The sequence below is a fragment of the Sus scrofa genome, chromosome 14, assembly GCF_000003025.6.
Source record: "Sus scrofa isolate TJ Tabasco breed Duroc chromosome 14, Sscrofa11.1, whole genome shotgun sequence".
Taxonomy (NCBI): Eukaryota; Metazoa; Chordata; class Mammalia; order Artiodactyla; family Suidae; genus Sus; species Sus scrofa.
Window position 1 is genome coordinate 43,162,612 of NC_010456.5, and position 23,101 is coordinate 43,185,712.

The window sequence follows — 23,101 nt, forward strand, 5'->3', positions numbered from 1 at the left end:
TCTGAATATTTGCCCAGGAGTAGGATTGCAGGATCATATAGTAGTTCTATTTTTTGTTTTTAAAGGATCCTCCATACTGTTCCCTATAGTGGCTGCATTAACTTACATTCCCACCAACAGTGTAGGAGGGTTCCCTTTTCTCCACACCCTCTCTAGCAGATTTGTTATTTGTAGGCTTTTTGATGATAACCGTTCTGACCAGTGTGAGGTGGTACCTCATTATAGACTGGAGTTGCATTTCTCTAATAATTAGTTATATTGAGCACCTTTTCATGTGTCTTTTGGCCATCTGTATGTCTTCTTTAGAGAAGTGTCTATTGAGATCTTCTACCCATTTTTTGACTGCGTTGATTTTTTTGATATTGATTTGAGTTGTTTGTATACTTTGGAGAGTGATATCTTGTAGGTTGCATCATTTGCAAATATTTTCTCCCACTCTGTAAGTTGTTACTGTTACTATTATTGCTTAGTCATTTTTCAGGTCCCACCTGGGCACAAGGCAAGGAGGTACCACCAGGCCCCAGGGGCACTGAGTCAGAGCCAGTGTCACCCATGCCAGCCCAGGGCCCCATGACCACAGAGCTCCCTGCACAGCTGAGAGAATCCAGTTGCAGAGGGGGGAGGGGACGCCCTTCTTGAATTGCTCAGAATTGCCCAGTCAGCTATGGGCCACCCAGCGCCATCCTGACTCAGGCTTCTTTTCCTAGGCAGATGTGTCAGACACCCTAAAATATATGCAGGCATAATATTTTTTCTTTTCCCCACCCCCTCCCTAATGACATGGCCTTTTCTGGTAAGGAGCTCCCACCAACTCAGTGCAAAAAATTTGATTTTTGGAAACATATTCTTTCAACAAATATTTATTCAACAAGTACTACAAGCCTTGCATGGTTCTAAGGGATGAGGTTCAGCAGTGCATGAAACAGCCCCCATTTTCAGGCAGCCAACAGTCTAAAGTGTATATAGATCAGGGGTCAGCCAACCACCCAAGGGCCAAGTCCAGCCAGACGCCTGTTTTGTAAATAAAGTTTTATTGGTACACAGACATTGTCTGAGCTGCTTACATGGTAATGACAGCAAAGCGGAAGTTAAGGCAGAGACGCCACAAAGCCCCAAATATTTATTGTCTGGCTCTTTACAGAAAAAGTTTTGCCGAGCTCTGATAGAGACAAACAAGTGAAGATCCCCCTTCTGGTTCATTCTTAATTCATGATGTGTGTGCTCTGGGATAGTATTGGAGGAATGATTTAATTAGTTGTATTTAATTTTATCATCTAAGGATATTGGGATATAAAATCACAAGTGTGGATCACTAAATAAAATCACCATCATTAGTAGAAAGACATCCCGTTTCCTCACCGTAGACATGACACTGGTAATAGTTTTCTGTGGGAACGTCCAGACATTTCCTTTGCTGATTCTCACATGCATTTACCCATTTGTTTTTAGAAAGCTGGCATCACAACACACATGATGTTTTCCTACCTTTTTTTTTTTTTTTTAACGTTTGATAGTATAAGGCAGACGTCTTTCTGTGACAGGAAATATTCTTTCTGAACATCATTTTCCTTGCTTGTTTTTATTCCATCGTGTGGATATTATCATATTGCATCCCACCAATCCCCATCTTCTTAGATATTTAGGACAAGTCCGGTATTGTGAAATGCTATTTCTAATATTTTGCAATACTTGCTCTCCTGTGGGGAGGTGTCCGTGTTTGTAGATGTTGGTGAGCATGTCTAATGATTTTCTTGAGATAAACTTCTGGAACTAAAATTGCTGAGTTGAGGGTATGCACGTTTTAATTTCAGAACTTGCGTTGCTGCTCGTTTAAACACAGCCCTCAGAGGCATCTGTTAGGCTGGTCTCCCCAGCCTATGCATTACAAAGCTGTCCATTATGGGTCCCAGGCTGAGGTAGTCCTATTTGCCTGCAAGACCAGGGCCAGAATTTTCACTCGCCACCAGCTTGGGGCTCGGTGAGCTAGTCTGAGCAAGAGGTTTTTAAATCCGCCAAGTTCGCGAGATGTTTTAAGAGTGTTTTAATGTGCATTTCCTCATCTGAGCCTCATGAATGTCCTGGAAAAGGTGGGAGGAGGGGGCCAGAAGGAGCCCAGAAACCCGGGCTCCAGGCCCTCCCAGCTCTGCCTCTCACTCACCATGGATAGTCCCTGCCTCTGAGCCACAGTTTATTGTCTGAAAAGGGCCAACTGAATGGACTTGTGGGTCCTTGGAGATCTAAAAGTTAAGATGTGATGATTAGACAGGTAACAAGGACCTACTGTATAGCACAGGAAACTTTACTCAATACCATGCAATAACCTACACGGGAAAAGAATTAAAAAAGGTATGGATGTATGTATATGCATATGCATAGCTGATTTACTTTGCTGTGTGTGAAATTAACACAGCTTTGTAAATCAACTATATTCCCAGAAAATCAAAAGAAAAAAAAAGATATGATGACCTCATGTAACAAATGATGGCAGAAATTTGGATGGTGGATGGTTGATATCCGTCAGGGGGTAGGTGTAAAAAAAGACCTGCCTGTGACCCAGCTGGGGACTAATTTGGACACATGTGTTCCTCGTATAACAAACTCTTGTCTTTATCCATCATGCATTTTCAGACCACCTTGTAGGTATCTATTCGCCTGTAGACAGTGAGGGCTTTTATCACAGTCTGTGAGCCAAAACTGATTTGGAAGGACATAAACCCCACCTTAAAGCCAATTTAAAAACCTGACTTTCATCGCTGCCCACATTCTCCACCAAAACAAAACAAACAAACAAACAAACAAAACCCCTGACTTTCGGGAAGTTTTTAGAGGAGTTTTGGGCCCTTTTTGTGGTTATTCTTGAAGCCTAGTAGCCCTGGGAGTGAAGATCAAGCCTTGCTGACTTGAAGTGCCACCAGGGTCTGCCACATGGGGCAGCCCTAAAATGTTTAATTTAAACAAAATTTAAATTGGCTAGCAGCTGTCATTGGACAGCACAGATAGAGAGACTTGAGGTCCTGGTGTGGAGGAGCTGGGAGGCTCCTGAACCAGCCTTGGGAGAAGGGGAGTTCGGGGAAGCCTTCCTGAAGGGAGAGGCAGAAAAGCTGAAATCTGAATGACAGCTAGGAGGTGATGGCTGTGCCAGCAGGTCTGAAGGTGAGGGAGAGCTGATGGAGGAATGAGAGGGGAGGAAAGCTGGTGGAGCAGCCAGTGGGAGGGACCAGGAGGGACTGGATGGCAGGGGGCAGGGGGTGATGGGGAAAGAGCCCCACTAATGAAGGTCCCACAAGCCATCTTTACAGTGTTTGAACTTGACCCTGAGGGACAGGGAGAACTACTGAAGGGCTTTGAGCAGGGACCCTGTGGGCTGAGATTTGGTTTTGGAAAGTGTTACTAGGAAGAGAATAAATGGGAGGTGGGGGTGAGGGCCAGAGGTGAGGGAGGCAGGGAGACCTCCTGAGCTGGACAGATCAGATGAAATGTTCCTGACAGAGACTTTGAAGGACTCCGGGGCTGATCCAACATGGGAGTGAGGGTGACGGAGGAGTGAGGGGTGCTGCCCTCCAGGGTCCTGGGTCTAGGATCAGACAGTGGAGGGAGAAGACCTCCATCCCTGCCTGTGGGGGTCCCAGATCCCTGAGCAGCACAAACCTCAAAACTCCGCAGAAGGGCCCACAAGCAGGAATGCTGGAAACCAGTGTATTTCTGCTAAGCACCATCTACCCTGCCCCCTGTCCCCCAGCGCCAGCTGAAGGAGGTCAGGACACAGTCCCCTGCCTCCTGCCCTGATTCCATCCTCAGCATCCTACAGAACTTGCCGTTCTGATTTCCAGAGGCCACACCTGCACATCCTGCCTCCATCACTCAGCGCTGAGAGATCCCCATCTCTTGGGGTTTGTTTGTTTGTTTTGTCTTTTTAGAGACACACCCATGGCATATGGAAGTTCCCAGGCTGGGGGTCGAATCAGAGCTGTAGCCCCTGGCCCACTCCACAGCCACAGCAACGCGGAATCCGAGCAGTGTCTGCGACCCACACCACAGCTCATGGCAATGCCGGATCCTTAACCCACTGAGCAAGGCCAGGGATCAAACCCACACAACCTCCTGGTTGCTAGTTGGGTTCATTAGCCACTGAGCCATGAAATGAACTCCATCTTGGGGGGTTTGAGGACCCGAGAAGAATCACGGCTTGCCTTCCCCCACCTGACTCTGGGGAGGGCCGTGAACCCAGTTCTGGTCACATCAGCTCCTGTTATGTGCCAGGTGCCAAGCTTAACGCTTCCCAGGGATTATCTCCTTGAAGCCTCAAGACAACCCTTGTTTCTCCACTGAGAAAACTGAGGCTTGGGTGGAGCGAGTCCCTGGACCAAACCACCCAGCTGCAACAACTTCCCCTTCCAATCCAGAGCTATGAGCTGTAAGCTGTCCCTGCGCCATCTCCCCTCTGCTTCGCGCCGAGCTTGGCACACACGGGACACAGGCCCAGCATCCAGCTTGCAGTTCACTGCTTGGGACAAGGACGGCAAGTCCACCACAAGCAGCCCCCAAGACACTGACCTCTGGCCTCCGAATCTGACCCATGTAGGGGGTTAAGTTAGGGAGTGGCTGATTCTGTCATGTCTTCAAAAGCTGTAAGCAGCTGAGAGCATGCTCAGGGGACCGCTTCCATTCCCCGGTCCCAGGGGGAGTTCCCTCAAGGGAGCTGGATGCTGACCATGTCAGGTGACCTTTCAAGGCAAAAACATCCACGTTTCAGGAGTTCCCTTGTGCTGCAGTGGGTTAGGGATCCAGCGTTGTCACTGCAGTGTCTCGGGTTGCTGCTATGGTGAGGGTTTGACCCCTGGCCGGGGAACTTCCACATGCCACAGGAGTGGCCAAACACACACACAAATCCAAGTTTCCCCAAATGGGGACTGACTTCATTCCTAACAGCCACCCCCATGTGCTACCTGGGGCATGTAGTTTAGGGGAACTGTCCCAAGCCTGGTTCGCACATGCCACCCCTTAACCCTGCCTGGGGAGTTCGCCCGTGGGATATCAGAGATAGGTCACTTTAGCTCCAAGGGTTCATCATATTGTTGATTATAACAGTGACCAGTCATCAGCAACCTAAATGCCCAACACTTGGGGACTGATTAAATGAATGGGGGGTCCAGGCAGTGGAATATTCCTTAGCTTTTAATGAAGATGCTGTCAGTGAGTCGACCAGGGGAAATTCTGGACAGGACTGTGGCAGAATGTGGTTCCTGGGTGATGTGTGGTTTTTAAATACTATTCTGTGCACTTTTCTATAATTTCTAAATGTTTTACAATGAGCATGAACGACCTTGGTAACTTGAACAAGGAAAGGAATCCACAGGCTGTGAAATTAGGGTATGCGAATGTGGCCATTTACCAGAGGTGACCAAGGGGTTTATTCTGATTCCCAGTGGTCCTTGCACACACCTGGCCCACAGTATTCCCTCAAACATCATGGGGGATGCACATGTCCCCAAAAAGTGAGAGAGAGAATGAGGAAGGAGGTAGGTGTTTATTGGGTGTTTCCTGAAGGCCACATGCTGCCCTAGGAGCTATCACATGGGTCCTCTCATTGGCATCACACCCTTGTTTCCTCACTGAATCCTTGTCCCATCCCTGTGTCTCAGAGAGGGATATAAGAGCCCTGAGGTCACACAGCAGAGCTTTCTCCTTGAGGTGTATGCTCATTCTGTGGGACCACATATGCTTGCTCTACCAAGAATGGTTCCATAGAAGCTGCGAAGAGGTATGCCCCCACGCCCAGGAGGAGGATAGCCACTGAGGGACAGTTTGCCCACTGTCCCTAAACTCCACTAAGCGCCTACTGGGTGCCAGGCAGGTTCTTTGGGGAACATAGGCGATGGATCATCCAGTTGTAAAGGGAGTCTCTGCTGAGTTACTGAATCTCAGGGGCTGTGTCTGTGTTGTGACCCCCAGTTCCCCAGTGGCTGGCACATAGTAGGTGTTCAATAAACGTCTGTTGTGTAAATAACTTATATGTCAAACATCACCTGGTAGAGCAGTGAGTCCAACATAGGCAGGAAGAGTTCAGGGGAAGGTGAGGTGGCTGCAATGGCTTTGGGTGAGAAGGATGGATAGGAAGGGGGAACAGCACAAGCAAAGCCATGGAGGCTGGAATGCGAGGCTTGTGTGGGATGTGGGAGCAGGTCAGGATGGGTGGGATGGAGGGTCTCTTTGGAGGAGGGGATGGGACTGGACAGGAAATTTGGGGCTCAGTTACAAGGGGTGTTGGATCTCAGCCAGAGAACACTAGGGAGCCATGCTCGAAGGTTTTTGAGCAGGAGATTTGTGCTCTGATGCACATTCCAGTAGAGTAAGCCCTGTGACCTCACATGGAACACAAGGAGTGAGATTCTCCTGTTGGTCTTTCAGGATTGGGGGCAAAGTCACTCTCACCCTTGGCCCCATCACCCTCAACTCCCTCTGTTTCTCATCCACTGACCTCAAGTCATCAAGAGGTGGTGACTAGGAATGTCCTTCAAAGCTCAGAAGCCAAGGCCCTTTGAATTGCGGTTGTGCCAGTGGCTGCTCAAGGGGCTGGAGTACTGGTTTTGCCTCGAGCACTGCAGCTGCTCCCCAGTCATTAACACTGAGGCCCAAGCAGCAGCCAGTTCAATAGTCCGTCACCAGGAACAGGCTTTTTAATTTGCCAAGTGAACAAGTTAGGGAAGCCAGCAGTCTGGTCATTGGATGAAGGTCTGTGTGCGTGCTGTCTGGCCTGTGCCAGGTACCAGGCTGGGCCCCGAGGCCAGTGCCATGGTTACCAGCTCCCGCTCAGAAGGCCCAGGCTGTGTGGGGCACCGTGGTTGCCGGTTTGGACGTGGGTCCAAGCTCCTTGCCCGGGTTTGAGTCCCACCTTGCCCTTTACTGGCCATTTGATTTGGGGCGCATCCCTCCACCTCTCCACACCTCAGTGTTCTCATCTGAAAAACAGGGATTGTAATGAGCTCCACCTCATGGGGTTGCTGTGGGGCTGCAGAGCAGCAAGGTGATGGACAGGCAGCTTGGTCGACCCTAGGCACAGGTTAAATGCTCCACGGAGGCTGGGCTGAGTGTTGCTGATGGTGGAAATATGGCAGCCATGGGCACCCAGGGGCGGGGGACAGGTGGGAGGCATTCTAACCAGACCCATAGGTCCTGGGAGCATTGAGGAAGGAGAGAAGCTTGGCTAGGGGCAGGTGGCAGCCACATGGGACCCTGCATGCCAGGAGGGTGACCCCTTCCTCCCACTTTGCCTGGCTTTGGCTCCAACAGTCCTGCATCCTGCGAATGCCTTGGGCAAACCTGGACAATTGGTCACCCTAGGGCCCAGCCCAGAGAATTGGACCCACTTCTGAGCGCAACAGGGAGCTGGAGTGGCTTCCAGCAGGAGGGGGGTGATGCGGTGTGATCTGTCAGCTGGGACCAGGTTTGGAGCATCTTCCCCTGATGGATACCTCTGGCTTTGTCCTTGCAGGATCAGCTGAAGCAGTGTTTCTCCAGGCGGACCCCCGAGGCCAAGGACACTGACACCCTCGTGCAGGAAGCCGACAGCCAGTATGGGACGTGGCCAGACCAGCGCCAAAGTGGGGAGAGGTAGGGCAGGAGGGGCGGGGCCTCCGGGCCGTTCTCTATTACTACGTAGAGCCTGTTTTGCCTGTAACTGTAAGAGCCAACCATTCTTTTTATAAAACAGAAATACCAATATTTTATCTTAAAATGATATATGAAAAATATCTAGAACAGGCAGATCCATAGAGACAGAAAGTCGATTTGTGGTTATCAGGGGTCGGGGATGAGGGGGGGAGGAACTGCTGAACAGGGACCAGGTTTCCTTTTGGGGGAGATGAAGACGTTCTAGAATCACAGAAAGGTGACAGTGGCATAACATTGTGAATGCGCTAAACACCACTACTGGTAGTTTATGTTGCATGTGTTTTACCACCATAAAAAAAATTGCAAAAAGGAGTTCCCACTGTGGCTCAGCGGATTAAGGACCCAATGTTGTCTCTGTGAGGATGCGGGTCTGAGCCCTAGCCTCACTTAGTGGGTTGGCGATCTGGCGACACAGATGTGGCTTGGATCTGGTATTGCCGTTGGCTGTGGAGTAGGCCGGCAGCTGCAGCTCCAATTCGACCCCTAGCCTGGGAACTTCCATTTGCCACAAGTTTGGCCCTCAAAAGAAAACAAAAATTACAAATAAAATGAAAATTGCCTCTAATCTCAGCACACCGATATAACCTTCATTCATATTTTTTGTTGTCTTTTTAGACTTTTCTGTGTGTGTGTGTGTGTGTATATATATATATATATTTACAAATGTAGGAGCATATCGTACATATTGCTTTTTAAGCTGTCTGCATTTAATATCATCACTGTTGGAGGCTTGTAAGGCCCCCCGGGCATTAGCCTGGCCGGGAGGGAATGTTATGACAGTGGCAGAAGCCCGAAGGCTACTGACATTTCCTGGGTTCAAGAGACTGGCATGTCTGAGTTCCAGCTCCACCCTCACTGTCTGTGGAGTCCTGGGTACACCTGTTATATTTACCAGATTTCATGCTCCTCCTCCATAGAAAAGGAAAGATGCTTGAGAAAACAGCCGAGCACATCATCAGCACTGAAACATAACATTTTTTTTAATTTATTTTTTATTGTTATTTCCCCCAACACACTTTATTTTCCCACTGTACAGATTGGGGACCCTGTTGCACACACACACACACACACACACACAACTTTTTCTCCCATTGTTGTGCTGCCTTGTAAGTATCTAGACATAGTTTTCAGTGCTACACAGTAGGATCTCATTGTAAATCCATTCCAAGAGCAATAGTTCGCATCTGTCAACCTCAAGCTCCCGATCCCTCCCACTCCCCCGGGCAACCACAAGTCTATTCTCCAAGTTCCAAGTCCGTGGAAAGGTTCATTTGTGCTGTATATTGGATACCAGATATGAGTGATATCATATGGTATTTGTGTTTTTATTTCTGACTTATTTCACTCAGGATGACAGTCTCTAGTTCCATTCATGTTGCTGCAAATAGCATTATTTTGTTCTTTTTTATGGCTGAGTAGTATTCCATTGTGTATATATACCACATCTTCCTAATCCAGTTGTCTGTCAATGGACATTTGGGTTGTTTTCATGTCTTGGCTATTATGAATAGAGCTGCAATGAACATGCGGGTACATGTGTCTTTTTTAAGGAAAGTTTTGTCTGGATGTATGCCCAGGAGTGGGATTGCTGGATCATATTGTAGTTCTAAGTATAGATTTCTAAGGTACCTGTACCATCAAACTCCTGGAAGAGAACACAGGCAAAACATTCTCTGACATCAACCTCATGAATATTTTCTCAGGTCAGTCTCCCAAAGCAACAGAAATAAAAGCAAAAATAAACCTGTGGGACCTAATCAACCTGACAAGCTTTTGCACAGCAAAAGAAAACAAAAAGGCAACTTACAGAATGAGAGAAAATAGTTTCAAATGATGCAACTGTCAAGGGCTTGATCTCTAGAATATACAAGCAGCTTATACAACTCAACAGCAAAAAAGCCAACAACCCAATGGAAAAATGGGCAAAAGACCTGAATAGACATTTCTCCAAGGAAGATATACAGATGGCCAACAAGCACATGAAAAAATGCTCAACATCCCTGATTATTAGAGAAATGCAAATCAAAACTACCATGAGATACCACCTCACACCAGTCAGAATGGCCATCATCAATAAGTCCACAAATAACAAGTGCTGGAGGGGCTGTGGAGAAAAGGGAACCCTCCTGCACTGTTGGTGGGAATGTAAGCTGATAAAACCACTATGGAGAACAGTATGGAGGTACCTTAGAAACATAACATTTAATCCTAACACCCCATCCTGCGGAGGCGAAGACTGAGGCACATGGAGTTATGGGGATGGTAACCTGTGCAGCACTTGGCATACTTTTTGGCGATTAGCACATTGCACTTGTTCATTGTTTTAAAAATGCAGTTTCTCTTCTTGCCCTTGGGCAGAATTGAACACCGCAGCTTCGTGGACACTAGGGGTAGACCTGCCATGTTCTTTGCTCATGCCTTCCCACCCGAGGCCTCAGGATTGCACTTAAAAACAAACAAACAAAAAAGACAGTGTATGGTTTCTTTCTTTTTTCTTTTCTTTTCTTTGGTTTGTAGGGCCACATCTGCGATGTATGGAAGTTCCCAGGATAGGAGTCAAATCAGAGCTGTAGCCACCAGCCTATGCCACAGCCACAGCACGGCTGGATCTGACCCTCATCTGTGACCTACACCACAGCTTATGGCAATGCTGGATCCTTAACCCACTGAGTGAGGCCAGGGATCAGACCTGCAGTCTCATGGATACTAGTAGGGTTCATAACCCGCTGAAACAGGATGGGAACTCCTTTTATTTATATATATATATATTTATATTTATATATGTGTAGTTGATTTACCATTTTGTACCAATTTCTGCTGTACAGCAAAGTGACCTTGTCATGTATATATATATATATACACATATGTGTGTGTGTGTATATATATATATATATATATGTATATACATTCTTTTTTAAAATATTTTCTATCATGGTCTATCCCAGATCAGATCTAGTTCCCTGTGCTGTACAGTAGGACCTTATTGTTTATAGGATCACACGGTCATTTAAAGTCAGAGAGACCTGGGGTGACCCTGGTGTGGCCACCTACCAGCTGTGTCACTGTGTGACTCAGTTTCCCTGTCTATGGGTATAGTGCCCAGGGATATGGTGTGTCCATAGCTGAGCCAAACTCAGACCCAGGTCTCCCATCTGCTCCCCCACCCCCCATCAGGAGCAGACACACCCCTCTGCAGGGTGATGTCCCACAGTAGTCTTTAATACCAACGTCGGGTGGGGGTTGATGAAATCAGAAGTGGGTAAGAAAAAGCAAAAGGGAAGCACAGGTTTCTTACAGTACCCAGAAAGGCATGTTTTCTCTTCTAACCTGTGATATGTGTTTAGTTCATGACACTGCTGCAGTTGCACGGGCCTGCGAGTCTGCAAGCCTGGGTCCTGGTTTTGCTGTCACTCAGTGACCCTGGCAGGCCCCTTTTCCCTCTGGGCCTGCATCCTCCCAGCTCTTGTAGGGAGCCTAGCGACACCTGGCGGCAGGGACCTGGCATTTCCCCCGTGTCCTGGGATCGCCCTCTGCTGTCTCCTGAAAGCACTGCAGCTCTTCCTCCAGGAAATGGCCCAGGAGCCCCTGCGCTCCCAACCTTGAGCAGCAGCGCCACCTGCTGCCTCCTCTGTGGTATTTCCCTCACTTTTTGTGGATTTGCCTCAGTCCCACCCCACACACCAATGTATTGTTTATTCCAAGTGAAAGTCATCCCAGAGCTGACAAAGAGCATGGCTGTGCTCCTGTGGGAGACATCAATACACCTGGGTTTAAGGTTTTGCCCAAAGGTGCAGCTCAGGGGGTTGGTGTCTGGTGTGTCCATCCCCTTTCCTCATGGTAGGGCTTTCCCATGCCCTTGACTTTGGGTCTTTTTAAGGAGTGGGGAGCAGGGAACCTTTTCAACCTAATGGCTTGATTTATTTATAAGTTTTCTATCTTGTGTGGTTCTAATTATCCAAGCGGTACTTGGAATACATTATCACGGGCCGAAACTCCAGAAGGAGGAGAAGGACACAGGCATGAATTCTGGAGTCAGGTCTACTCCTGTGGGCAAGACACCTCATGTCTCTGTGCCTTGGTGTCCTCTTTAGTGAGGTTGGCATTTAATTTCATGGTGTTAATCCTACCTCACAGGGTTGTGGAGGTTGCAGGATAATAGGACAATCCTCGTAGGACTGGGGAGTGTATGAAATGATACAGTTTTTGGCACAGGGCCTGGCACACAGTAAGCGCTTAGCAAACCTGAGTGAGTGAGTGAGTGAGTGAGTGAGTGAGTGAGTGAGTGAATAAATGAATGAAGCAGTGGGGAAGATTGACTCCTGCTCTTCCATGGGTAACAGCTGGTACTTAATTGGTCTCCCTCAGCACCGTCCACCTGAAATACAATGCCAGCTGCAGACTTGAGACATGCAATTTTAATGTCCTAGCCACCACATCACGTCAGAACAGTAAAAAGAAACTTGCGAAATGCATTTCAACAGTATAGTCTACTGAACCCAGCAGACCTGAAATACTTCCATTTTAACATGTAATCAATATGAAGTTATTAAAGAGATACTTTACATTCTTTTTTTTCCACTGAAAGGTTTGGGGATCCAGCATGTACTTTGTATTCACGGCATAGCCCGTATTGGCCACATTGCAAGGACCCAGTGCCAAATGGCAGGGTTAGAGGGTCCTGAAAGGGACAGGACTGACTCCTCCCATCCCACACCTGTCCAGATGTGCTGGAGGCATCACATATGGTACCTGGCTGGGTCCAGAGTGGTTCTCCTACTAGGAAGCTCTGTCGTCTCTTATTTCTCGGTACATAAAGCACACCCCACACCTACTCTGAGTTTCTTCCTTTCCTTGAAATGCAGTTCTCCGAAACAACCTGCCTAAGCATGCCTCCCTCCCTTCCTTTCTCACAGCTTAGCCCCTGAGTCCCCATCGCCTGATAGCAGTGCCACATCGACTCGGAAGCAGGCCCCCAGCAGCCGCTTGTCCTCACTGTCCTCCCAAACGGAGGCCACCTCGATCGGGGATCAGCATGACTGTTCCAGGGACCAGCGGAGCACCAGTGTGGACCGATCCAGCACCGACCTGGAATCCACTGACGGGACAGAAGGGCCACTCCCACCAGACATCAGCCCCTCAAAAAGGGTGGATGACTTCTCCTTTATCGATGTAAGTTGGAAGTTGGAATCACGTGAGAGAAACAGTCATTTCTTCTTAAAGGGGCATTCTAGCAGCTCCCTAATTGCCCCTTTCAAGGGTAGAAGTTGTGTGCCAGGGCCCCCTGCCATAGGTGCAGCGGGCACAATCTGAGGTAGGCCTGATGTCTGCATGTGGTTTGGACCTGCCACACACCAGCTGTGTGTCTTAGGGCAAATGTCTTCAGCTCTCTGAGTCTCAGCTTCCTTACTCACTCGTAACCATGACAGCTGTGAATATAATCAACATGTGTTCAAGTTAAAACTAGCTATTGGCCTTCCCTTGTGGTGCTGAGGGTTAAGGATCTGCCATTATCACTGCTGTGGTGAGGGTCACCCCTGTGGTAAGGGTTTGATCCCTGACCCAGGAACTTCCACATGCTGTGGATATGGGGGAAAAAAAAAAAAAAAACAACTGAGCTAAGACCCCATCTGTTAGGTAAGCAGGCAGTCTGGGCTCTCACCCTTGAGGGTATCTGCCTGAGGATGCTCAGACTGATTCTGCTGGGGGTTCTCACTAAGATCTTAGCAAATGGGATCGTGTCCCTGGAGCCAGGGGATCCAAGTCTTTCTGTAAAGGGAGTCTCCTCAGGCCCGGGCAGCCCCCAGAACTCAGCTCTTCCAAGGCCTCGCAGAACAGCCCCCAAGATGCCAGCCTCCTGGGTCCAACCGCCTCCCAACCCAGCCCCTTCTGGACCAGCACCAGTCCTCTGCTCAGGTCAGGAAGATCGTCCTGTTCAATCCTTGAGACACAGGGGTCTTATTATTCTCCTTCCCTGACGGTAGGGCTACCTGCCCCCCCTCCTGAGGATGCAACACCTAAATGATGCAAAGTCTAAAATGGACCCTCTCTCCACGTAAAGCTCACAGATGCCCCCCAGAGAAGGAGCATCACTGCTTGGGTGGGGGCTTTTAGGACCTCAAAGTGGCCTCTCCTTCCTAAACATGGTCAAGGTCTCTTGCTGGCATCTCTAGATAAGGGCAGAGATGGGACAGGCACAAATACAGTGTCCACTGGGGCACCCCACTCTGTAAACATGGCCAGGGTGCAGATTGTAAGGATTTAGTTAGGTGATATGTTCAGTTATTCATTCAACAGACATTTACTGAGCTCCAGCTATGTCCCAAGCATTGTTCTAGCTTACATGCTCATGTGATGTCACTGTGCACTAGCATAATTCTCCAGATTTCCCTTCTAGAACATTAAGCCCAAGAGAAGACCCCAGCCCCATTTTTGCAGATTAGGGAACAGAAGTGGCCACTGAGTGATTGAAACGCTTGTGTCCCTGAGCACGGGTCCAGCTGATTATTTCACACTGAGGTCACCTGCAGGCAAAATTTGGAGGCTGCAAGCAGAGGCATTAAGAAGTCTAGCTGCTATAGTGGCCTGAGGCTGCAAGGGTGGGCCTGGGGAAGTGGAAGCAAAGCCCCTACCACCCAAGCCAGCCCCTGCCTGGCTGTGGCCCCTTCCCACCACCTCTGAGTCCAAGATGCTGGCTTTCTCTACCAATGTGCACTCTCTTGTTGGGGACGGTAGACCCTGGGTGACTTCCATCCCCCACCCACTTTGACCAGCCCACTCTAGTCCCCTCATGGAACACCATTGTGGCCTCTTGGGGAAACAGCTGTGCCGATTGATGTCAGCTCCCTCCGCCCATGCCCAGGGGGGTGTCTGTCACTTACCAACTCTGGGAAGTGATTCATTGAAATTAGCTCATCATTGCTAACTAAGAGGGCCTGGGTGACAGAATTTTTCCAAAGTGGAGCTGAGAAGAGGAATCCAGAATTGCATGCCCGCTAAGGAGCTGGCCAGGAAGAGAGAGGCCCCTTTTAGGAATAACTCTTGGCCATGATCCTGCATCAGGCATTGCTGGAACCAGAGGTTTCCAGGCCAGGGCTCATTGAATTCTCTCAACCACCCTAGGAAGGGGAGACTATTATTCTGCTCTTAAAAATAGGGACACCCCAGCTCAGAGAGGGTGAGTCCCCTGCGTGAGGTCACACAGCTAGGATTCGAACCAAGTGGGATTGAACCCCAAGCTACAAGCTCTCTACCACCATCTCCTGAGAGGTCACCGAGCCAATGGCCAGGCCAACTTGGATGGTTTGTCCTCCCAGCCCTTTTGGCGCAAAAGGTGGTGACTTTGGAAACCATCACTGGCCCTCCACCTGCCTCTGCTCAGAGTGTGATGCTTGAAAACAGATGCCTGGTACTTAGTAGGTAGCTCCAGCCTCTCTCACCTGCACCCAGAATCTTTGGGAGTAGAGGATGGACCACACTGAGAACCCCCAAGCTCATGGTCCCTGTGTGGAATAAGGTTGTTGTAAGGATTTAGTTAGATGATGTGATTAGTTATTCATTCAACAAACAGACAAACATGTGTTGAGCTCCTGTTGTGTACTACTCTAGCTTACCTGCTCGGATGGTGTCACCAGGAGGGGAAGGGCATTTCCATTATGCGCCACCGTGTGGGGCACTTGAGGTTCATTGGCTTCTTGGAATCAGCTTATGTGGTATGTTTCACAGAGAAATTAGTCTTAGGGTGTGAGGTTCCTATTAAAATGGAGAAATGCTGGCCCAGGTACCACCTGAATACCATCTGTGCATCAGTGCAGCTACACACACCTCCCTCAGGGGGTGCCCTCATTTCATGTTTCCTGTGCCCATTTGTCTCTCCCTCTCTGCCGCCCCCACAGCAAACCTCAGTCCTCGACTCAAGTGCCCTCAAGACCCGCGTGCAGCTCAGCAAGAGAAGCCGCCGCCGGGCGCCCCTCTCCCATCCCCGCCGGCGAAGCCGAGTCAGCGAGTCGGAGAGCAGGTCCCCCCTGGAGGAGGAGGCCGACAGTGCGTGGATGTTCAGGGACTCCACAGGTACGCCCCCTGCTGCACGGAGCACTCAGACCCGCAGGAAGATTGCAGGGAAACCCTGGAAGGAGCTTCCTGACTTTGAAGGAACACAGGCACCTGGATTTGTCCCCATCTGGAAAATGGGCCCGTAAGGCCTCTGTGCTGGGCTGTGGGGGTTGCCCGACAGACTGTCTGTGCAAAGGGTCTGGCACGAAGGCCTCACAATGGCAGCTGCCAGGGACCTCAGTGCTCTTTTCTTTGCAACAGAGGAGAAATCCCCCAGGAAGGAAGAGTCAGATGAGGAGGAGAAGCCATCCAGGGCTGAGAGGACGCCCATCAGCCGACCCCAGAGGATGCCTGTGTTTCCAGGCATGGACCCCGCAGCACTGAAGGTACCTCATGCCCAGAGCTATGCTCAGCGTGGCCGCCAAACAGATAGACCCACGTTCTTCACCCTCCTCCTTCCTTCCTCCCTCCTTTCCTCCCTGTCTTGTTTTGAAATAGTTGAAGACTCAGGGAGTTCCTACTGTGGTGCAGTGGAAACAAATCCGACTAGGAACCATGAGGTTGCGGGTTCGATTCCTGGCCTCTCTCAGTGGGTTAAGGATCAGGTGTTGCCATGAGCCATGGTGTAGGTCGCAGATGAGACTTGGATCTGGCATTGTTGTGGCTGTGGCGTAGGCTGGCAGCTGTGGCTCTGATTCGACCCCTAGTCTGGGAACTTCCATATGCCACAAGTACAGCCCTAAAAAAATAAAAAATAAAAAAATATTTGAAGACTGGAATTCCAGAACTAGTAGAGAGAGTTCCCGGGTCCCTCTCCTCACCCAGCTTCCCCAGTGAGCACCCCCTGCCCAGGCCATGGTACGTTATTGAGACTTGCACATTGGCCTTGGCCTGGTGCTATGAACAATGCTGCTGATTTATTTGGGTTTTTCCAGCGACCCCCCTGTTTCTGAATCACCACTTTCTGTCTTTTTTTTTTTTTTTTTTTTTTTTTGTCTTTTTGCCACTTCTTGGGCCGCTCCTGCGGCATATGGAGGTTCCCAGGCTAGGGATCCAATTGGAGCTGTAGCCACCGGCATACACCACAGTCACAGCAGTGCTGGATCTGAGCTGCGTCTGTGACCTACACCACAGCTCACGGCAATGCTGGATCCTTAACCCACTGAGCAAGCCAGGGATCGAACCTGCAACCTCATGGTTCCTAGACAGATTCGTTAACCACTGAGCCACGACAGGACCTCCGCCACTTTCTATCTTTCTTTGACCTCTAAGCCTGCTGCTCAGTTTGGTCTTTAGTGAAGCTTCCATGTGCTCACCTGTAAAGGGGGCCAAAAATCCACCTCAGGGGAGTTCCCTGCTGGCCTAGAGGTTAAGGACCTGGCGTCGTCACTGCTGTGGCTCAGCTCATTGCTGTGGCTTGTGTTCCATCCCTGGCCAGGGAATTTCCGCATGCCTCGGGCGCAGCCAGAAAAAAAAGAAAAAAAAAAAGGCATTCCATTCCCAACGTGCCCTCCTGGTGGTGGGAACTGCGCCTGCCTTTTCCCCACGGGCATCTGATAGTCAAAAACCTCATGTACTCCTATATTCAGGAGCAAGGAGTTTGATGGAGCTGGATCTCGTCTGGGAGATATGACCATGGCCTCCATATCAGGCTCTTGGAAAATTAGGGAGACAGGGTTTCTGTGATGAGCACCCCGCAAATGGTGGCTTTCTACCCGAAGATAAGGTGAATGTGTAGATTTTTTTTTTTTTTTTGTCTTTTTGTCTTTTTTTTGTTGTTGTTGTTGTTGCTATTTCTTGGGCCGCTCCCGCGGCATATGGAGGTTCCCAGGCTAGGGGTCGAATCGGAGCTGTAGCCACCAGCCTACGCCAGAGCCACAGCAACACGGGATCCGAGCCGCGTCTGCAACCTACACCACAGCTCACGGCAACGCCAGATCGTTAACCCACTGAGCAAGGGCAGGGACCGAACCCGCAACCTCATGGTTCCTAGTCGGATTTGTTAACCACTGCGCCACGACGGGAACTCCAAGAATGTGTAGATTTTTGATGGTTGTTGATTACAGGGGTCAAGAGTGGCCACTTGGACTCTGCACCTGACCTCTGCTTTTTCTTGGCCTCCAAGGTCAGGCAGCATCTCCCCATCTCAACCCCCTACCGTGTCTGCTACCTGGGTCTGTTCGGGTGCCGGGAGCCCTGTTGTCACCACTGTGCAGTGACAGTGACAGTGCCGTAGAATGGGCCCCTCCCCCAGGCCACAGGCAGTTTACAGACTCCACCACTGTCTTCTCTCCCCAGGCCCAGCTGCACAAGAGGCCAGAGGCGGACGGACCCGGTGAGACCCCCGGCTGGGCCCCCCAGCCCAAGACCTCCAAGTCCCCCTTCCAGCCTGGGGTGCTGGGCAGCCGCGTGCTGCCGTCCAGTGTGGAGAAGGACGAGAGGTGAGGGGTCTTGGGGATGAAGGTCCTCCCCTCCTGGACTGCAGATGCACTTCGGGGAGGCGCCTGCCTAGGGTCTGGAGCCGAGGGCGGGGAGAACCTCCACTGTGTGTTCGCTCTCGTAGTAGAACTTTGTTCATGTAAACTCTCTGCCCCCTGACATCTCTCTTTATTTTTTTCATTTTTGCCCCCCCCCCATGGCATGTGGGGTTCCTGGGTAGGGATCACATCTGAGCCACAGTCTCAACCTAAGCCGCAACCTCTGTGACACCAGATCTGCACCCACTGTGCAGGGCCTGGGATAGAACTGACGTCCCACTGCTCCTAAGACACCAGCATGCTGATCCAGGTGTGCCACAGCGGGAGCTCCCCTGGACATCTTAAAAAATACACAGAGCTGGGGAAGGGGGCAGGAATCAGGCCAGCCGGCCGCACACCTTCCCTCTTCCCTCCACGTGCTACAGGGCAATCCAGGACTCCGTGGTTGGAAAATTCCTGCTCCGGTCCAGCCCTGTCTGACCAATGGGGACTCTGAGGCCTCCTTCCCCTCCGACCCTGCAGGAAAGTGCCTGTGTCTCAGGACAGTATAGGTGGCCTGGGAGGACCACCCAAGGGCACAGCCAGGTTAAAGGAGAGAAACTCAATACAGCTGCCCTTTGGGGAGTAGCTGTCCAGTTCCCAGATTAGGTTTGCCCCCTGCACAGATGAGCCCTCACAGCCCCCGCCTCGCAGGGGCTCCCCGCCTGGGGCATGTCAGCAGCTGCTGGTGGCAGTTAGAGGGCCCAGCTCTAAGATCACATAGCCAGGGCTTCATCCCAGCTGTGCAGCTTTAAGAGCTGCGTGGCCTGAGAAAAGTCACTCCAGAGCCTCAGTTTCCTCATCTGCAGAATGGGTTTACTAATCCTGCCCTTCCCAGATGGTCATAAGGGTGAAACAAGGAAGTGTGTGTAATGCCCCTTGCACTGGATCTGGCATGTGCACGTACTCAGTAGAGGACGGTGGAATTCTTATTAAGAGTGTTGCTGGAGTTCCTGCTGTGGCACAATGGGTTAAGGCTCCAACTGCAGCAGCTCCAGTCACTGCAGAGGTGCGGGTTTGATCCCTGGCCCAGAGCGGTGGGTTAAGTTTTGGGCATTGTTGCAGCTGTGGTCTAGGTTGCAACTGCAGCTCAGATTCAATCTCTGGTCCGAGAACTTCCACATGCTAACACATGAATGTTAAGGATTATTCATGATGCTGCCATTGTAATATAAGAGTTATGACTAGAGCAAGGGCTAGCCAGCTGTCTGTGTTTGTAAATAAATTTTTTTAATTGCTTTTTTAGGGCCACACTTGCGACATATGAAAGTTCCCTGGCTAGGAGTTGAATCAGAGCTACAGCTGCTGGCCTACGCCACAGCCACAGCGTCTCAGGATCTGAGCTGCATCAGTGACCTACACCACAGCTCTGTGTGTGTGTGTGTGTGTGTGTGTGTCTGTGTGTGATCCTTAACCCACTGAGCAAGGCCAGGGATCGAACCTGCATCCTCACGAATACTAGTTGGGTTCATTACTGCTGAGCCACAATGGGAACTTCCTGTAAATAAAGTTTTATTGGCACACAGCCATCATTTAAAGATGGTCTGCAGCTGCTCACCTGATACAAGTGCAAACTTGTCTAGCTGACAGACACCTGCTAACCTGCAACCTCAAAAACACTTACTGTCTGGCTCTTTATCTGCCCCCCGGGATAGAGGAAGGCAGAAGAAGGGCTTGTAATGCAGACTTGAGGAGGAGAGGTGTGGGAAAGGCTTCCAGGAGAAGGGGACACCGAGCTGGGTCATGACAGACAAAGAAGTGGCTAGAGTCCAGCACACGCAAAGGCCCAGAGGCCTGGAGGAACCGGGCAGTGCCTATTCTCAGAGCACAGGATGGGCTGTGGAAAGCAGGAGGGCAAGCAGTTGAGAGAAAGGTTGGGGCTGAGAGGGTGCCTCTCCTGCTGTGGAAACATCAGGATTGCTCTGGAGTCAGCTGAGGGCTCCAGTGTTTCTCCAGGGTACCCAGACCCCTCTCTGCTCAAGGGACCCCTCTCCTTCCTCACAGACTCCCACCCCACCCCCAGCCAGGTGAGCAGTGTCCCTGAGCCCTCCAGGACCACAGGTCAGGAGCTTTCTCTGCGATCAACAGCAGTCAGTTTTCATGCATACATGTGTTTGATTATTAAGAACAGTACAGGAGTTCCCGTTGTGGCTCAGTGGTTAACGAACCCGACTAGCATCCATGAGGATGCGGGTTTGATTCCTAGCCTCGCTCAGTGTGTTAGGGATCCGGCATTGCAATGAGCTGTTGGGTAGGTCACAGATGCGGTGGCCTGGATCCCGCATTGCTGTGGCTGTGGTGTAGGCTGGCAGCTCTAGCTCTGATTGGACCCCTAGCCTGCAAACCTCCATATGCCACAGGTGCAGCCCTAAAAAGACAAAAAAAAAGAACAGCACAGGCTCACCATGGCAATTGTAGGGAATATAAAATGAATGTAAAGCAGAAAAGAAAATCACCCATGATCTGACCTGTCCAGAGACCACTATGGTGATGTGTGGTCCTCGATCCTTCCATTTTTATTTTTATTTATTTATTTATTTATTTTGTCTTTTTGCCTTTTCCAGGGCCACTCCCCCAGGCTAGGAGTCTAATCAGAGCCGTAGCCACCAGCCTTCGCCAGAGCCACAGCAACGCGGGATCCGAGCCGTGTCTGTGACCTACACCACAGCTCACGGCAACCCAGGATCCTTAACCCACTGAGCAAGGCCAAGGATCGAACCCTCATAGTTCCTAGTCGGATTCGTTAACCACTGAGCCACGACGGGAACTCCGATCCTTCTATTTTTAAAAGAATGTCATTGAGATTACAACATATAGTATATGTAGTTTCTTTGTTGTTTACATATTGGTGTGACCAGTCCCCCATGACCATTAAATTCTTCACAAGTATGATTTTTCTTTAAAAAAGTTTCAGAATTTTTTGTTTGACTTTATTTTTTTTGTTTAAATGATGTGTTCTCATTACAAGCCATTCTGAGAACAAAGAAAAGTACATAAAAAAGAAAGTAAAAAGTAGAGCTCTCGAAAATGTTACCGTTCAGATGGCTGGTGACTCAGATATATTCACTTTGAGAAAATTCATTCTGCTGTGCACTTGTGATCTGAGTACTTTTATGGATGTGTATTCTTCAATTAAAAAAAAAAAGTCAAGGGAGTTCCCGTCGTGGCGCAGTGGTTAACAAATCTGACTAGGAACCATGAGGTTTCGGGCTTGATCCCTGGCCTTGCTCAGTGGGTTAAGGATCTGGCGTTGCCGTGAGCTGTGGTGTAGGTCGCAGACGTGGCTCGGATCCCACGTTGCTGTGGCTGTGGTGTAGGGCGGCACCTGCAGCTCCGATTCGACCCCTAGCCTGGGAACCTTCCATATGCCGCAGGAGCGGCTGAAGAAATGGCAAAAAGACAAAAAAAAAAAAAAAAAAGTCAAAACAGATCATACCCTCCCAAATAGTCCTTATCATTATTCAGTAAACGTAAGATATATATGTGTATATATATATGTTTATATATATAAAATATATGTCGTGCAGGCATTGTATTAGTCATTGTATTTCTTCTCCAAAGAAACAGAACCAATAGGATGTAAATAGGATATATGCATAGGGAGAGAGAGAGATTAAGAATTGGCTTTCACAATTGTGGGGACTTGCGAGTCTAAAATCTGAGGGGTAGGCAGGTGGGCTGGAGACCCAGGGAGGAGCTGATGTTGCAATTCAAGTCCCAAAAGCAGTGTCTTGGCAGAATTTCCTCTTCTTTTGCAGAGGTTGGTCTTTTTCAATTAAGGCCTTCACCTGATTGGACAGGGCCCACCCATGTTACAGAGGGCAGTCTGCTTTATTCAGAGACAGCCAGTTTAAATGTCACATCTCATCTAAATAAATAAATAAATAAATAAATAAATAAAAACCTTCACAGAAACATCTAGTATAATGTTTGACTCAACAGCTGGGTACTGTGGCCTAGCCAAGTTGACGCATGGAATTAACCCTTACGGGTGTTTAGGAGAGTAGAGAGGTGGAAGGATGGATGGCTATCTAGATGACAAGTGGATGGATGGAAATAATTTCATGTGAGCATGACTTTCTGTGGCAGATTATTTCACAGAATGGATACACCATGACTTATTCAATGTCCCCCACTTTGGGGCACTTTGGTTCATTCCTGTTTTGATGGTGTTCACACGGGCATCTTCGCCACTGGCGAGTGTGGCTTCTCCCCTGCCTTGGCAGGGCAGTGGGAGAATTGTGTCCCATATATCCTGGCCCACAGGGAGCTCTTGGTCAGGCTCACAGTTGGCTCTCACTGGCTTTGTGGTTTCAGATCGGAGGAGCCTTCTCCCCAGTGGCTAAAGGAGCTGAAATCCAAGAAGAGGCAAAGCCTGTGTGAGAATCAAGCTTGAGCAGGTAGGTGGACCCTGGAGGGGGGACCCGGACCAAGCCCGCGATCCCAGGGGCCGGGGAGGGGGCAAAGTCTCAGAGACTCGGGATGCTGTGCCCTGGAGAAGAGAAGGGAAAACGCAGCTGAGGGAGCTCCAGGTTCCTGTAAAGAGGGCGGTAATGATCCGCTTCTTCTTCGGGAGAAAAACACAGCTGGACGGCCTGGGGTGGGTGGAAAGGGCATTGGTGAAGGGTCCCAGGGCCCAGGCTCTGGTCTCAGCCCTTCTCACTGCATCTCAATGCACCTTTAAAAAAATCAGTGGACGTGGAATTCTATGTGACTCAGCAGTAATGAACTGACTAGTATCCATGAGGATGCGGAGCGGATCCCTGACCTTGCTCAGTGAGTTAAGGATCCAGCGGTGCTATGAGCTGCAGTGTAGGTTGAAGATGCAGCTGGGATCTGGCATTGCTGTGGTTGTGGTATAGGCC

The 23,101-nt window shown here is 49.7% G+C and overlaps 1 protein-coding gene across 1 annotated transcript in view; it reads left to right on the forward strand.

Annotated features, from left to right (window-relative positions):
• The window catches only part of KIAA1671 (KIAA1671 ortholog), a 202,217-nt gene that overhangs the window by 175,065 nt on the left and 4,051 nt on the right, over nucleotides 1-23,101 (forward strand). Inside the window, 6 exon segments of the mRNA XM_021073316.1 lie at nucleotides 7,493-7,611; nucleotides 12,585-12,840; nucleotides 15,564-15,738; nucleotides 15,982-16,106; nucleotides 18,019-18,161; nucleotides 22,554-22,636. Of these exon segments, the coding sequence (XP_020928975.1) occupies nucleotides 7,493-7,611; nucleotides 12,585-12,840; nucleotides 15,564-15,738; nucleotides 15,982-16,106; nucleotides 18,019-18,161; nucleotides 22,554-22,632 (897 nt within the window). The 3' untranslated portion in view covers nucleotides 22,633-22,636.